The 15,877-nt window shown below is 34.9% G+C and overlaps 1 protein-coding gene across 6 annotated transcripts in view; it reads right to left on the minus strand.

Annotated features, from left to right (window-relative positions):
* BBS9 (Bardet-Biedl syndrome 9) overlaps window positions 1-15,877 on the minus strand; it is a 465,907-nt gene that overhangs the window by 226,239 nt on the left and 223,791 nt on the right. For all 6 annotated transcript variants that reach the window (XR_006059773.2, XM_060414770.1, XM_004007907.4 and 3 more), the window contains one exon: window positions 8,254-8,349. Coding sequence is in view for 5 of the 6 variants with exons in the window: in XM_060414770.1 (XP_060270753.1) it covers window positions 8,254-8,349 (96 nt within the window). In the remaining variant the exon portion in view is untranslated. The remainder of the gene's footprint in view (window positions 1-8,253; window positions 8,350-15,877) is intronic.

Genomic DNA, 15,877 nt, shown 5'->3' on the forward strand with positions numbered 1-15,877 from the left:
TCATAATAATAAACATTTAAATAGGTCTGATATTTTCTGTAACTTTCAAATTCAGGCTTCAATTATTTTCTTATTATCAGCATATACAGGGGGGAAAATGTGTCAAAATGTTAAAAATTACCATGGGACTGGGGGATTTAAAAATATAAACATGGTATCTGCAAGTTGAATTTTTTCAGATTACCAAAAATCAACAAGAATCAAAGAGTTGAAGATTTATAAGGCATTATTTTGACTATTAAGCATTTTCTTGGCACTAGTAGTCCAAGATACTTAACACTGCCCAGGAGATTTTCCAGAGTATACAGTTCACAGAAAGGAGAAATGAAAATCTCTATTGACAATATAGCATGAAAGAAAAAAATTGTATTCTAAAATACATCCTTACAATATTGGTAATTAAAATAGCTTCCAAAATGAACATTCAATTAATTTTTTTGTCTCTTTTCCTTTGCATCTTGCAACAGCAGCTCAGTGGAAATAACCATTTCAGCTTCCAAATTAAATAAATTTAAAGGATTGGAACCCAGTCAATTGCCATTTCACCCTACTACAAATGGAGAAAATAATATATTTAACTAAGCAGGGCACAAAAATGCATAACGTCAGTCTCAATTCATGTCAGAACATCTGAAGTTCATCAATATAAATAATGTTTGCATTCACATCATAAACAAAGCCATCAATATAGTTTATGCTATCCTGGAAATTTTAAAATGTGAAATAGAAAAGCAGATGAATGCTTTTTAAATCAAAAGTTGGAAGAAATAATATAAATAATATCAGTAGATATTAGTGTAATATTCTAAATATACAACCTCTTCAATATTAATACAAACTATGGATGGTTTCTCTAAATTTAATTTTCAAAAGGCTTTTTTCTAAGTGTATTTATATAATACTCCCATTGTCCCTCAATAACACTGCTAAGAAATTCTAAGATAAATATGAATACAATATTATACTGATGAATCACTGTACACATTACAGCAATGACAGCAGTAGGAGGTGCATATCAGGTGAGTTTAGATTTTCTCATGACCTGGATGTGTGCTAAGTTGCTTCAGTCAGGTCTGACTCTTTGTGACCTTATGACCTGTAGCCCTCCAGGCTTCTCTGTCCATGGGATTCTCCAGGCAAGAATACTGCAGTGGGTTGCCATGCCCCTCTCCAGGGAATCTTCCCAACCCAGGGATCCAACCTTGTCTCAGGTATCTCCTGCATTGGCAGGAATGCTCTTTAGCACTAGCGCTGTCTGACGAGGCTTTACCATAACACTTGTCCTTAAATTTGGAGGCTTCATTAAAGGACTATCACAGAGTACCTACTCCATGAACTTTCAGATGCTTTTGAACTGTAGTATTGGAGAAGACTCTTGAGAGTCCCTTGGACTGCAAGGAGATCAAACCAGTCAACCCTAAAGGAAAGCAATCCTGAATATTCATTAGAAGCACTGATGCTGAAGCTGAAGCTCCAACACTCTGGCCACCTGACACAAAGAGCCAACTCATTAGAAAAGACCCTCAAGCCGGGAAAGATTGGCGGCAGGAGGAGAAGGGGATGACGGAGGACAGGATGGTTAGCTGGCATCATCGACTCAACAGACATGAGTTTGAGCAAGCCCCAGGAGATGGTGAAGGATAGGGAAGCCTGGCATGCTGCAGTCCATGGGGTCACAGAGTCGGACATGACTGAGCGACTGAACAAGGACAACAACAAAAATCCCACACTTTATCAAGCATCTGAAGATAACTTCTCTTCTTCCTGGAATGCCTGCCACCTAAAAATCTCCTATTCATTCCAAAAGATCCTTCACAAATAAAATCACTTATGGAAACTCATTCTTTTGGAATCCAGCAGCAGCTTAAGTGTTAAAGCATCTGCCTACAATGTGGGAGACCTGGGTTCAATCCCTGGGTCGGTAAGATCCCTGGAGAAGGAAATGGCAACCCACTCCAGTATTCTTGCCTGGAAAATCCCATGGATGGAGGAGCCTGGTGGGCTACAGGGTCGCAAAGAGTCGGACACGACTGAGCGACTTCACTTCACTTCTTCATAAGCACACCAGGTGTTCTGTGATCAGTCCACTACCTGTTTGTTTCTCCAACTAGTCCAGGAGCTCCACAAGAGTCATGAGATGTATTAGATATAAAGACATCTGCTGAGTGAAAAATGAGCAAAGGTGCACAGTCCAGTCAGATGGAGTAGAGCAAAACTCTCACTTTCTTTTTTCTGAAGATATTTTGTTTAACACAGTTCAACATCACATATGCTTTCTTTCGACAGATGCAAAAAGAAAGCCTTTTTCAAGGTTCAACCCTTATTCACATACATGACTACAATCCTTTCATTATATCTGAAAAGCAAAGGACTTTTGAACTTGACCTGATTCAATTCCATCACTCTTTCTAGCATGTTACACTCTTTCAGGATATTGAAATATTTAGCATTATTAGTTATCCTTTCCATATTCCAAAGGCCTACCCGAGGCAACATAAATTTGCTATTTGCAATTGCTTAGTGCTACTCGTGACACTAAGAAGATGTATTTACTCATCATTCATTGCTAATTACCAGCTTAACATGGTACAGAAGTCTAAGCTGAAAATCATTTCTCTCAGGTTTTAGGGAAATTTTTTCCATCGCCTTCTAGGTTTCAAATTGGGAAAGGAGTACATCAAGGGTGTATATTGTCACCCTGTTTATTTAACTTATATGCAAAGTACATCATGCGAAAAGCCAGGCTACATGAAGCAAAGGCTGGAATCAAAATTGCCGGGATAAATATCAATAACCTCAGATATGCAGATGACACCAGCCTTGTAGCAGAAAGCGAAGAGAAACTAAAGAGCCTCTTGATGAAAGTGAAAGAGGAGAATGAAAAAAGTTGGCTTAAAACTCAACAATCAAAAAAACTAAGATCATGGCATCCTATCCCAGCATTTTATGGCAAATAGATGTGGATACAATGGAAAAAGTGAGAGATTTTATTTTCTTAGGCTCTAAAATCACTGCAGATTGTGACAGCAGCCATGAAATTAAAAGACACTTGTTCCTTGGAAGAAAAGCTATGACCAACCTAGACAGCATATTAAAAAGCAGAGACACTACTTTTCCAACAAAGGTCCATCTAGTCAAAGCTATGGTTGTTCTAGGAGTCATGTATGGATGTGAGAGTTGGACCTTAAGCTGAGCACCGAAAAATTGACGCTTTTGAACTGTTGTGTTGGAGAAGACTCTTGAAGAGTCCCTTGGACTGCAAGGAGATCAAACCAGTCAATTTTAAAGGAAATCAGACCTGAATATTCATCAGAAGGACTGATGCTGAAGCTGAAGCTCCAATACTTTGGCCACCTGATGCAAAGAACTGACTTATTGGAAAAGACCCTGATGCTGAGAAAGATTGAAGGTGGGAGGAGAAGGAGACAAGAGAAGATGAGACGGTTGGATGGCATCACCGACTCGATGGACATGGGTTTGAGCAAGCTCTGGGAGCTGGTGATGGACAGGGAAGCCTGGCATGCTGCAGTCCACCGGGTCGCAAAGAGTCACACAAGACTAAGTGACTGAACTGAACTGACCTAGTATCTAATAATTCTGATGAAAAGTTAAATGGCTTCTTGATTAATTTTCATTGAGTGACTATTTTTTCCTTTCTAACTTTGGAGATATGCCCCTGATCCTTAGTGCTCTAAAATTTCACAATACTAGTTCATATGTATTTCTTTTTCTCATTTATTGTGCTAACATCGAACAGGCTCCTCCAATATCCACAACTGAGACATTTCATTTCCTAGAAATCTTTGTCTCCATTGGTTTTCTCTCCATCTTTACAACCCACTCCCCAAACGTCACACCTTATTTGATGAGCCTGTCATCAGAATCTGCAGTCTCTCTGAACTCTTGACATCAACACCTCACTCATTCTCTGCTGCTGCTGCTGCCGCTAAGTCACTTCAGTTGTGTCCAACTCTGTGCGACCCCATAGATGGCAGCCCACCAGGCTCCCCCGTCCCACCAGCTTTTGTGCTTCTGGTTTACTCGCTCTATAACTCCCAGTACTTCTTGAACCTAATCAAGATATGTGATCTACTGAAGTTGTTAATTTTTCACCATGTATGACTTTTCTCTGCTCTTTATTTCTCTCAGCTTAGATTTGGTAGTTCATTATTATAACCATTCTCATAAAAACATTTTATCTGCAGTTGCTTGGATAACAATAAACAAATCACTGCTGGGCAAAATTGTCTAAGGATGACTGGATTCACTGTAAAATTCAGGATCTCAGACTCTAATGGGAACTCATCATTGCTTATAGTTCATGAGTTTGCTTTCTTATTCTCCAAGACACCAATGTCACACTTTTTTTTTTCAAATTTAGAGATCAGCAAAGCTCCCCTATCTTTTCATCAACAAATCTATAAAGTCTCCCTAGATCTACATCCTGTCACAGTAAACTTTCAGCTCTCTTCACCTTCCAAGTTCTGTATCCCATCCCCTCTCTCCTAAAGGACTTCATTGCTTTGTCATGCCCTTCTACTTCCTGATCATCAGCCTCTCCCACTAACTCATTTCAATTGATATTTAAACATGTTCTGAAAGTGAAAAGTGAAAGTATTAGTTACTTAGTCGTGTCTGATTCTTTGTGACTCCATGGACGGTAGCCCACCAGGTTCCTCTTTCCATGGAATTATCCAGGCAAGAATATAACATGCTCTAATATTGCTTATTTCAAAACAAAACCCACAACTCCTTTCAGCTATGTTTTACTTCGGAATTACTGAGTTTAACTGTCCAATTCTTACTGAAAATGCTAGTTACTAAAAACGTGTAGTGCTACTAATAGATACTCTAAATTTACCCTTGGACGAAGCTGCAGCTTAGACTGCACTGCTTTGGACTCATATAGAATTCTATTTAGTAAGCTGAGTTTCATCATTATTTTTAAAGCTCTATGAAATTTGTTATTCAAAGTATAATTACATAACAATTATAACTACAAAAATAAGCTATACAGACATTATTGAAGAAGTTATTTTTGTGATATTCAGAAGAGAAATTTCATCCTGGACTCAGCATCAGGCTGTGCATCTCCTAAACAACTGATTTGATTTGATCTTTAGAGCATTCTGAAAATTGGAACTAAAATGCTTTCCTTTTATTTCTACGCTGCTAGTATCATATCAATTGTATGTTAATCTTATTCTTCAATCTTCAGTAACTTTAAAATATATTTTAAACACTTTAAGAGACAAGTGGAACAAGGCAAGGTACAAATAGATATAGTAAAGAAACAGATAAAAGTAGATATATAAGAAAGATCAAGAAAAGCATCGAGACAAAAGGAACAGGAAGGAAGAGATAGAGTAAGGTGGTAGTGTTTGCTGTGTGAGGTAATAAATAACAATGTGGATCTGGATCTTAAGAAAGTGGCATGGCAGGAATATATAATTATAGACAACAGCATATTTCTTCTGAAATACCACTGTACTGAATCAGTCTAAACAACTGACTTCCATGTGGAAATATTTTATAATTCTGATTATAAAAATATTTCTCATAAAATGTGACCCACTTGTTATTTTTAACAACTTTATAGAAGTTATCATTGATATATAAAAAATACACATGTTTAATATTTACAATTTGATGAATTTGGACTCATGCATATACATGTAAATCTATTACTATCTTCCAGGTAATGTACATATCCATCACCAGTGTTATTTTCAATTTAGGTCTGTGGAAATCATTTTCAGTTTTGCTGCTGTCTTCTTCTTAAATGTTTTTATCTTTAAAGCTTTGTGGTTTTTTTTTTTCAGAATTCATACAATAAACTCTAATTACATTGAGTCTTTACTTTCTGAAGTAAAAACCTACTGTGACTGCATGCCTGAGACAATGAGCTGCCTGCGCTTGTCGACTCTGGCTGGTCCATGCCAAACTGAACTGAAATTACCCCATGGCACACTCCAAGATCAGCTGAGTATCAAGCAGGTTTTAAAATGCACATGAAGTACTATCCAAGATCTGATGACAACTATATATGATACACATAGCATCTGGCTGATTGTTAGAGAAAAAATACTAAGTTCTCTCCATTTGTTGGGTTTTCCTATCCATCCAGATTTTGAGATGAAAGACCACATGCCTTTCATAAAAAAGAAAAATGTCAAACACATATTGGATATAAATTACTTCATTCCTTCTTTGGGGATGAACACTCTTACAGAGCAGTAGGGAGCACCAACATCTGCCTCAAGCCCAGAAAATAGTACTTTCTTCATATCTTTTGCCTTTCATCTCCCAGGGACTTTCACTAGGTAGAATTCTGGGCATCACTGAAGTAAAAACACCATCAGAGAATTGTAATGGCTACTCTTCAGGTCTCAGTTTACAGTTCATTTGATTCTTTATTTAAATAGCCCTGTCCAATTCCATTATGTACTGTGGCTTTGTCAAGGCATTCATAGTCAGGGCTTCCCCGGTGGCTTGGAGGGTAAAGCACCTGCCTGCAATGTGGGAGACCTGGTTTCGATCCCTGGGTCGGGAAGTTCCTCTGGAGAAGGAAATGGCAACCCACTCCAGTATCCTTGCCTGGAGAATCCCATGGATGGAAGAGCCTGGTGGGCTACAGTTCATGGGGTCGCAAAGAGTCGGACACGACTGAGCAAGCTCACTTCACTTCACTTCACTTCACTTCACAGTCATATATTAAGAAAATATCAATAAATCAATTATAGACATGGACATTTGGTGAAATTTAGGTAATGATAAAGTAATTATAAGCAAAAACAATGTTCTAAGAGTCATTTCATCTGAAAAGGAATAAATATAATGCATTAGGATATAAATATTCCCATTTGCACAAAGAATATGCCTTTTTAAAATAGTCTCAATTGTAGATTCATCATACAGCTTTTTAAAATAGTCTCAATTGTAGATTCATCATACAGCATCATCAACTGGAATCAAACAGATGTGCACAATTTCCCAAAGAAATGTTTGCAACAGCTTTTTTAATTTAACCAAAGAGAACAGTTTAACCAAAAGAAATGTTAGAAAATAATTCCATTATCTAACTGAAGATTAAAACTAATCAAAACAAATTGATGCCAATGTAAAGACGACAATCATGACCAATCACAAAAAGACCATGAAAAGTACAGAATTCTCTCATTCTTCTCCGAATTGTCTTTGATTTTTGTGTCTTATTCTTTAATTTTTAGTTGTTTCCAAGTCTATTTCACTAGTCACCAACCTACACATTCCAGAAGGTGCTATGACAGAGACATCATTATAGTTTCTAACATAAGAATGTCTATATGTTCCTGCTGTTAGCATCTTTATTTTTCAAAAAGAGTATATCCTCATTTTACTATATTTTCTAATTATAAAAAAATAAAATTAAAACTGCAAATGCATAAAGTAGAAAGTGAAAAGTCATTGTACAAATGGCAGAAATTTTAAAAACTGGAGTGTACTCAGCCAGACTTTATATATATATGAATGAATGAATATATATAATATATATGTATTCATTTCTCCTGATATCTTTAGTGTACCTAAAATTTGTTCAAAACTTCCTCTCTTAAGAATTTATTTCCAAGAAAGGGTATAAAACCCAGTGAGCTTAGTAGCTTCATTATCTACATACACCAGAAATCAGTTGTACATTGAGTAGTTTCAACAGTTATTCTCATAGGAAGCAAACAATAAAGCAAATATTTATCTGAAATTCAAACTTGACTATACAATTACCACTTTTCATTCTATTGAGATTAATCTCAACAAAAGTTATTCACTTTCATCTTTGCCAATATCCAAAAGGAGGCTAGAAGAATATGTACACACAAAAAAATTAACTCCAATTTCTAGTAACTCCTAAAATCTAGTTTACCATATACCTATCTCAAAAACATTTTTCAGTTATTTTTTAATGTTTTTTTATTTTTTAATTTAAATTTATTTATTTTAATTGGAGGCTAATTACTTTACAATATTGTATTGGTTCTGCCACACATCAACATGATTTTTCAGTTCTTTAAATTCTTCTCTCAAACCCTCCTCATCCCCAAAACCAAAGTTATGTATCGCTAATAAAACAGGACCCTATCTTCATGACTAATATAATGGCTCTTAGTTTTCAATATCTAACATCACCATTATAGAAATCCTTGATGTGGCAATGATCTGTAATGTAGTGTTCTTAATAGAAGTTTTCAAAAGCAATAATATCATGGCTTTACTTACGAGAGGTTTTAGAAGCAAGAAGTGTAACTTGGGACCCTCCTAAGAAGCGAAAACCCATTACATTCACCTGATCATCTTCTGACTGCTTGGCAAAGCCTACAAAGAAAAGAAAAAACATCACCTTACAAAACCACAAGGCAAACATTTAATATTTACAATAGGAAGCTTAGTTGATGATGAGTACTTTTTATGGCACTAGTCTAGTCTGAAGTCTATGTGTGGACTATATTAACTAACTTCCACAGTTGCTTCCAATTGCTAAAATTTCTGCCTCACAAGAACATGCTAAAATCATTTAATTTCCTTTCTTCTACTAGTTCATTCTAGGTCTGAGGCAGGAAATGCACAAGATGAACCTAGAATATCTATCACACCAGAAAAAAAATATCAGTGACTAGAGAGCTATATGAAAAGGACATAAGAGCCATCTTAAAGAGACTACCACTGGCCAGAGATGAAAATATTTGAGTATCGAAAAAGATAATAATTGCAATGGAGTAAAACATATCAAATATACTTAAAAGCATGTGTTCATATTTACAATAAAAACAAAAGAGAAAAGCCAAATGCTCACTATTGAAGAATTCTAGAGAATCAACTGAGCATTTTAAAAATCACTAACAAAGGCAAGGAATCAAGCACTTACCCTAATGACCCTATTGAACTGTACCACATAATCAATGGTAAATAAGGGAAACATTTTTTGTACATAAATATACCAGCTAAAAAATTGAAGAAAGCCTGAAAGCCATCATTTTTCAATTTCTAATGAATGAATGGATCTGAGTATTGACTATCAGTAGCTATTACAATCACACAAAAAAAGAGACAAATATATTATTTACCCACTGCTGAAAGCATATACCACCATTTATGAAGTACTCTAGCCAAAATGATCAGTCCTGGAAAACTGGAGCCAAATTTACCCTCCCATCACAAACAATTAAAAAATGGGTATAACCAAATAATAATAACCAAACCATTTTTCAAGACATTAGAAATTAGCAAATGAACAACAGTCATCTCTGACAAACAAGAAACAAAATGAGTCCTATGTTTGCCCCAGTTGACCACCTAGAGAAAATTTCCAGGCCACATCACATGGAAGGGGAGCCCAAGAGCAACCCAGCGTTCTTTCTGAGTGGAGGTGATAAGAGTTGGGAATCTGGAAAGGCCAAAGTGGCAGAAGTTCTTAAGACAGAGAGAGGATAGCACTACAATGAAAGAACTTCAGAAATCTGCAGAGTCCTCTTTGAGTATGCGACAGAATACTAATCTATTTAAAACCAATGATCTCAATAATCACATTAAAAATAAATGGTCTAAACACCCCAATTAAAAGACAGATAATACTGGATTGCATTTAAAAAGCCAAGACTCAATTATATGCTACCTATAAGAAGTCCACTTTAAACATAAAAGATGTAAACAACTTAAAGGTGAAAGAGGGAATATATATATATCATTGTAACCCTAGACAAAAGAAAGTTGGAATAGCTATATTCACATTATAAAAGTAGATTTTAGAGCAAAGAATATTAACAAAGATAGAGGCTATTTCATAATAATAAAGACAACATTACAATCCTAAACTTTTATATGTCTAAAACAGAACTTTAAAATACATGAAGCAAAAATTTCAGATATGCAAAAAAAAAAAGAGAGGGAGAGAAAGAAACAAATTGTTAATTGAAGACTTCAATACTCTACTCTCAATAATTGACACGTGTAAATCGAAAATCAGTAAGGATATAGAAGATTAAAAACACTATCAGAAAACATGTCTTAACTGACATTTCATAAGATTCCACCCTACAGTAGCAGAAAACCATTATTTTCAAATGCTCGTAGAACAGTCACAAAAACTGTCCTAGTTTGGGGGTGCTAAATAAGTCTCAATGAATTTAAAAGAATTCAAGTCATACAAAGTATGTTCTCCTACCACAGTGAAATTGAATTCCAAATGAATAACAAAAGTTCTACAGAAAATCCCCAAAAGTTTCAAAACTATAGACCATAGTTCTAAATAACACTAGGGTCAAAAAAAGAAACAAAAGGAGAAATTTAAAAGTATTTGATATAGAATGAAAATTAAAAATATATTATTTAATAATTGTAGGATGCAGCTAAAGCAATAGTTAGAAAAAATTTTATAGCATTAACCAACTACATTAAAAAGAATGGTCTCTGCTTTCACCTTAAAGAACTAGAACAAAGAAAATTAAACCCAAAGTAAGCAGAAGAAAATCAGAGAAATTAAAAAGAACAGAAAACAAAAAATAAAAAGATGAAATAAATGAAACCAAAAGCTGGTTTTTCAGAAAGAGATAAAATCGATACACCTCTAGTCAACAGATCAGGAGAAAAAAAAAAAAAGAGGAAAAACACAAATTACCAGTATCAGTAATGAGTGAGTTGTCTTCACTCCAGATTCTACAAATGTTAAAAGGATAAGAAAATGTTATCAACAAATGTATGCCAATAAATTCAACAACTCAGATGAAATGCACATATTTTTGAAAGATAGAAACCAGCAAAGTACACTCAATAAAAAATGAAAAACATGAACAGTCCTATATCTTTTGAAGAAATTGAATTTGTAATTTAAAAGCTTTCCCATACACAAAACTCTAGGTCTGGAAAACTTCCCTGGTGAATTCTTCCAAATATTTAAGCAATAAATAATACCAATTCAGCACACTCTTCAAAAAAAATTGTAGAGAGGTAAATATTTCCCAATTCATTCCATTAACTCCACATTAATAACTCATAAGGAAGCAAAATTATATATCAATATCCTTTATAAATATAAATGTAAAAATTATAAACTAAAGTTTAGCAAATTAATCCAACAGCCTGTTGAAAGGAAACTACATCATGATCATAGTGACTTATCTCAAGAATGCACAGTTGGGCTAATATTCAAAAATTAATCAATGTAATCCACCTATTAACAGACTAAAGAAAAAAATGACATAAAATATTTCAAATGATATGAAAAAAGCATTGAAAAACTTAAATATCTATTCCTAATGAAACTCACAGCAACCCTGGTATAAAAAAGAACTTTCTCAAGCTGGTAAAGGACATCTACAAAATATTTACAGCTATTAATAAAACATATTTAATGCTTAAAGACCAAATGTTTGCTCTCACAATATCTATTCAACATCATCCCAAAGGTTCTAGCCCAGGTTAAAAAAAAAAGCAAGCAAAAAGTAAACTGAATCTCCAGATTGGAAAGCAAGAATAAAAGTGTTTTCACTTGCAGATGACATGATCCTCTACAGAGAAAATCTGATTAAATCTTTAAAAAAAAAAAGGTAGTAGAACCAATAAATGGTTTAACAATGTAGCATGATACAAGATCAATATACAAAAACCAACTGTATTTCTATGTACTAGGAAGGAACAATTTGAAACTGAAATAAAATACAATTTGCAAATGCATAAAAATATATTAAATACTTAAGGATAAATCTGCTTAAGATTTGTAAGATAGGTACATTGAAAACAAAAACCCTTACTGAGAAATATAAAATAAGCCCTAAATAAATGAAGGTCTCTATTTTCATCTTAAGAAACTAGGATAAGTGGAGCAAATTTTACCACGTTCAACATTGTTCAGATGTTGTTTCTCTCCAAATTGATCTATAAAATTAAGGCAATTCCAACTCTAAGCAAAATCCCAAGAGGCATTTTTTTAATTGATAAGCTGATTCTAAGATTCATGTGAAAATGTAACTGATCAAAGTTTCAAAGACAACTTGGAAAAAAAATTAAGTTGGATAAATTACATTACCTGATTTCTAGACTTATAAATAGTAATTAAGACACTATTTTGTATTTTGCACTAAGTTGCTTCAGTCATGTCCAACTTTTTGTGGCCCTATGGACTGTAGCCTACCAGGATCCTCCATCCATGAGATTCTCCAAGCAAGAATATTGGAGTGGGTCACCCTGCCCTCTTCCAGGGGATTTTCCTGACCCAGGGATTAAACTAGGCCCAGTCTCTTACATCTCCTGCATAGTGCCACCTAGGAAGCCCCAAGACACTATTTGGTATATAGAAATAATGATGGACAAAGATAGATAAATGGAACAAACTGAGCAGAAATATATATATATATAGATTCCAATTATTTATATAGTCTAATGATGTATAGTCAGGATTCTCAACAACTTTTCAAAGACTATTCAGTGCAAGAGGATAGGCTTTTCAAAAATAGTACTGGCACATTAGATATTTACATGCAAAAACATGAATTTTATCCCTATCTCACACCATACACACATATCAACTCAAAATAAATAAGATCCCTAAATGCAAGACATGAAACTAGAAAACTTGTAGAAAAAACATGAGAAAAAATTTGTAACCTTGAGTTAGGCAAAAATTTTTTAGATGTAACATTAAAATCATGATTCATAAAAGAAAAAAAAACTGATAGGTTGGGCTTTAGCAAAATTAAGAATTTCTGCTCTTCCAAAGACATTGTTAAAAGAAAGAAAATATACACCACAGACTGGGAGGAAATATTTGCAAATCACATAATCTGATAACGTGAACGTGAAGTCCCTCAGTCGTGTCCGACTCTTTGCAACCCCATGGACTGTAGCCTACCAGGCTCCTCTGTCCATGGGATTTTCCAGGCAATAGTACTGGAGTGGATTGCCATTTCCTTCTCCAAGGGATCTTCCCAACCCAGGGATCAAACCCGGGTCTCCCACATTGTAGATAGACGCTTTACCATCTGAGCCACCAGGGAAGTCCATAAGGGAGACCAAAAAAAAGTACCTACTGAATAGTTCCATTTTACAAAATTTTAGAAAATACAAACTTATCTATAGTGACAGGAAGAAAACAAGTGTTGCCTGGGGATGGAGGGGAAAGGATAACAAAGCAGAACAAAGAAACTCTTTGGGGTGATGGATACTTTCAGCATCATGATAGTAGGGATGGTTTCAAAGGTATACATAAACATCAAGACTTAGCAAATTGTACACTTTATACATGTGTACATGTAAATAAGTTATACTCTAATAAAGTTTTTTTTTATTTTAAAAAATACACTGAAACTGTTTGAGAATTAAAGAAGGTATTAAAATGTACCAGAAGAAAGATAAGTAAGTATTTTATAATGTTAAAATAGAGATCATTCTAAGCACAACATGAAAATTTGAAACTAAAGAAATAAATGAAATGAAACTTTAAATTTTATGACCTAAAAACAAAAACTTTATATGTTAAAAAAAAAGCACAAGTAATTAATAAAAATTACAAAATTTCTATGCTAACAAATAATTTAGAAATGCAAATTTTTAAAAGAGATGCCACTTTTCACATAACCATGTCAAAAATTTTAAAAGATTTAAATCCAGCTGCTACTCGGTACAAACCCCAATGTTGAGTGTGTAACTTCATATAATTATTCTGGAAATAACTTTGGTATTTGAATACAGTTTTCAAATGTGCATATCCTTAAACTCAGCCATTTATCCTCAAGGAATTCCTCCAAAGAAAAACAGAGAAGTACAAAAAAGCTATGTACACGGTACCTCCAAGCAACAGAAAGTGAAAGATGCTCAGTCATTTCTGACTCTTTGTGACCCTATAGACGTAGCCCACCAGGCTCCTATGTCCGTGGAATTCTCCAGGCAAGAATACTGGAGTAGTTTGCCCTGTCCTTCTCCAGGGGATCTTCCCAACCCAGGGATTGAACCCAGGTCACCTGCATTGCAGGCAGATTCTTTACCATCTGAACCACCAGGGAAACAATAGAATATTACATTAATATTAAAATACAAATTTATTCACAAAGATAGCCATGTATTTGAGTACCATAAAAGACTGCTATAATAGCATGCTATTTGTTATAACATTTAAGTAAAATTTTTCTGTAAAATTTCTGGTATCATGATGTACACTGAATGTCAGCTAATTTAACATCTATTCCCAACCTCCTTTTTCTTAGCCCATCTACATTAGTTCTCAGCCCCCTTTACTGTAGAAGAGGCCATGTGACAATACTATGGCTACTGAGCCATAGGTAGAAATCTCCTATGAACTTTATGGAAACATGCCTTTCTGATAAAATTATGTTATTGCCATAGTTATCTCTTTCCTCTACTTCCTGCCTTGTAGTTAGATGACTTAAGCTAAAGCACTCTAATGGCAGAAAGTGAGGAGGGAAAACAGAGCCTCTTGATGAGAGTGAAAAGAGAATGAAAAAGCTGACTTAAAACTCAGCATTCAAAAAACTAAGATAACGGCATCCAGTCCCATCACTTTGTGGCAGATAAAAGGGGAAAAAGTGGAAGCAGTGACAGATTTTATTTTCTTGGGCTCCAAAATCACTGTGGACAGTTACTGCAGCCATGAAATTAAAAGATGCTTGCTCCTTGGAAGGAAAGATAAAACAAACTTAGACAGCATATTAAAAAGGAAAGACATCACTTTGCCAACAAAGGTTGGTACAGTCAAAGGTATGGTTTTTCCAGTAGGCATGTATGGATGTGAGTGAAAGTGAAGCCGCTCAGTCGGGTCTGACTCTTTGCAGCCCCATGGACTGTAGCCTACCACGCTCTTCTGTCCATGGGATTTTCTAGGCAAGAGTACTGGAGTGAGCTGCCATTTTGAAAGATGGACCATAAGAAGGTTGAGTGTCAAAGAATTGATGCTTTTGAATTGTGGTGCTAGAGAGGACTCTTGAGAGTCCCCTGGACAGCAAAGAGATCAAACCAGTCAATCCTAAAGGAAATCAACCTTGAATATTCATTGGAAAGTCCGATGCTGAAGCTAAGCTCCAACACTTTGCCCACCTGATCTGAAGAGCCAACTCATTGGAAAAGACCCTGATGCTGGGAAAGATTGAAGGCAAGAGCAGCAGAGGTTGATATAGTTAGATAGCATCACTAACTCAATGGACATGAATTTGAAAAACTCCAGGAGATAGTGAAGGACAGGGAAGCCTGACTTGCTGCAGTCCATGAAGTTGCAAAGAATTGGACATGACTTAGCGACTGAACAACAACAAATCCAAAGCAGCTATCTTATTGCCATGGAAGAAGCCAACATACTAGAGAATGTACGCTGCAAACAGAAAAAAAGCTGGGTCTTTGATAATATTCACAAACCATCATACCAGCTTTCATACCCACTTCTGGACTTCTCTTTAATCGAGATCAAGAAATTTATATTATCTTGCTTAAATCACATTTAGCCAAAATCACCCAGACAATTATTTATATATATGCATGTATGTAAATATTTTCTGTATAGCCATTAAGCATATTAAAGTTTTTATAATTAGAATATTCTCTACTAGCCAGGATTTGGGGCACCAGACACCTCCATTCAAACATTGTTGATACAGTTAACTAGTATGACCCTTCAGAAAGTCAATTTCACATTATGTTTCAAAAGCTTTAAAAATATTACCCTTTGTTGGACTCTGTAATTCTGCTTTTAGATATTCATCAAAGAAATAATAATAAATTAAGAGAATCACTGATATAATAATATATTTACAGTATTAATAAACTGAAAACAACATAAATGTAGAACACTATAATTCTGGGCAAATGATTTTATAGTATAGATTTATGATAGAATAGCATGTAA

This window comes from Ovis aries, chromosome 4 (genome assembly GCF_016772045.2).
Source record: "Ovis aries strain OAR_USU_Benz2616 breed Rambouillet chromosome 4, ARS-UI_Ramb_v3.0, whole genome shotgun sequence".
In the NCBI taxonomy this organism is placed as follows: domain Eukaryota; kingdom Metazoa; phylum Chordata; class Mammalia; order Artiodactyla; family Bovidae; genus Ovis; species Ovis aries.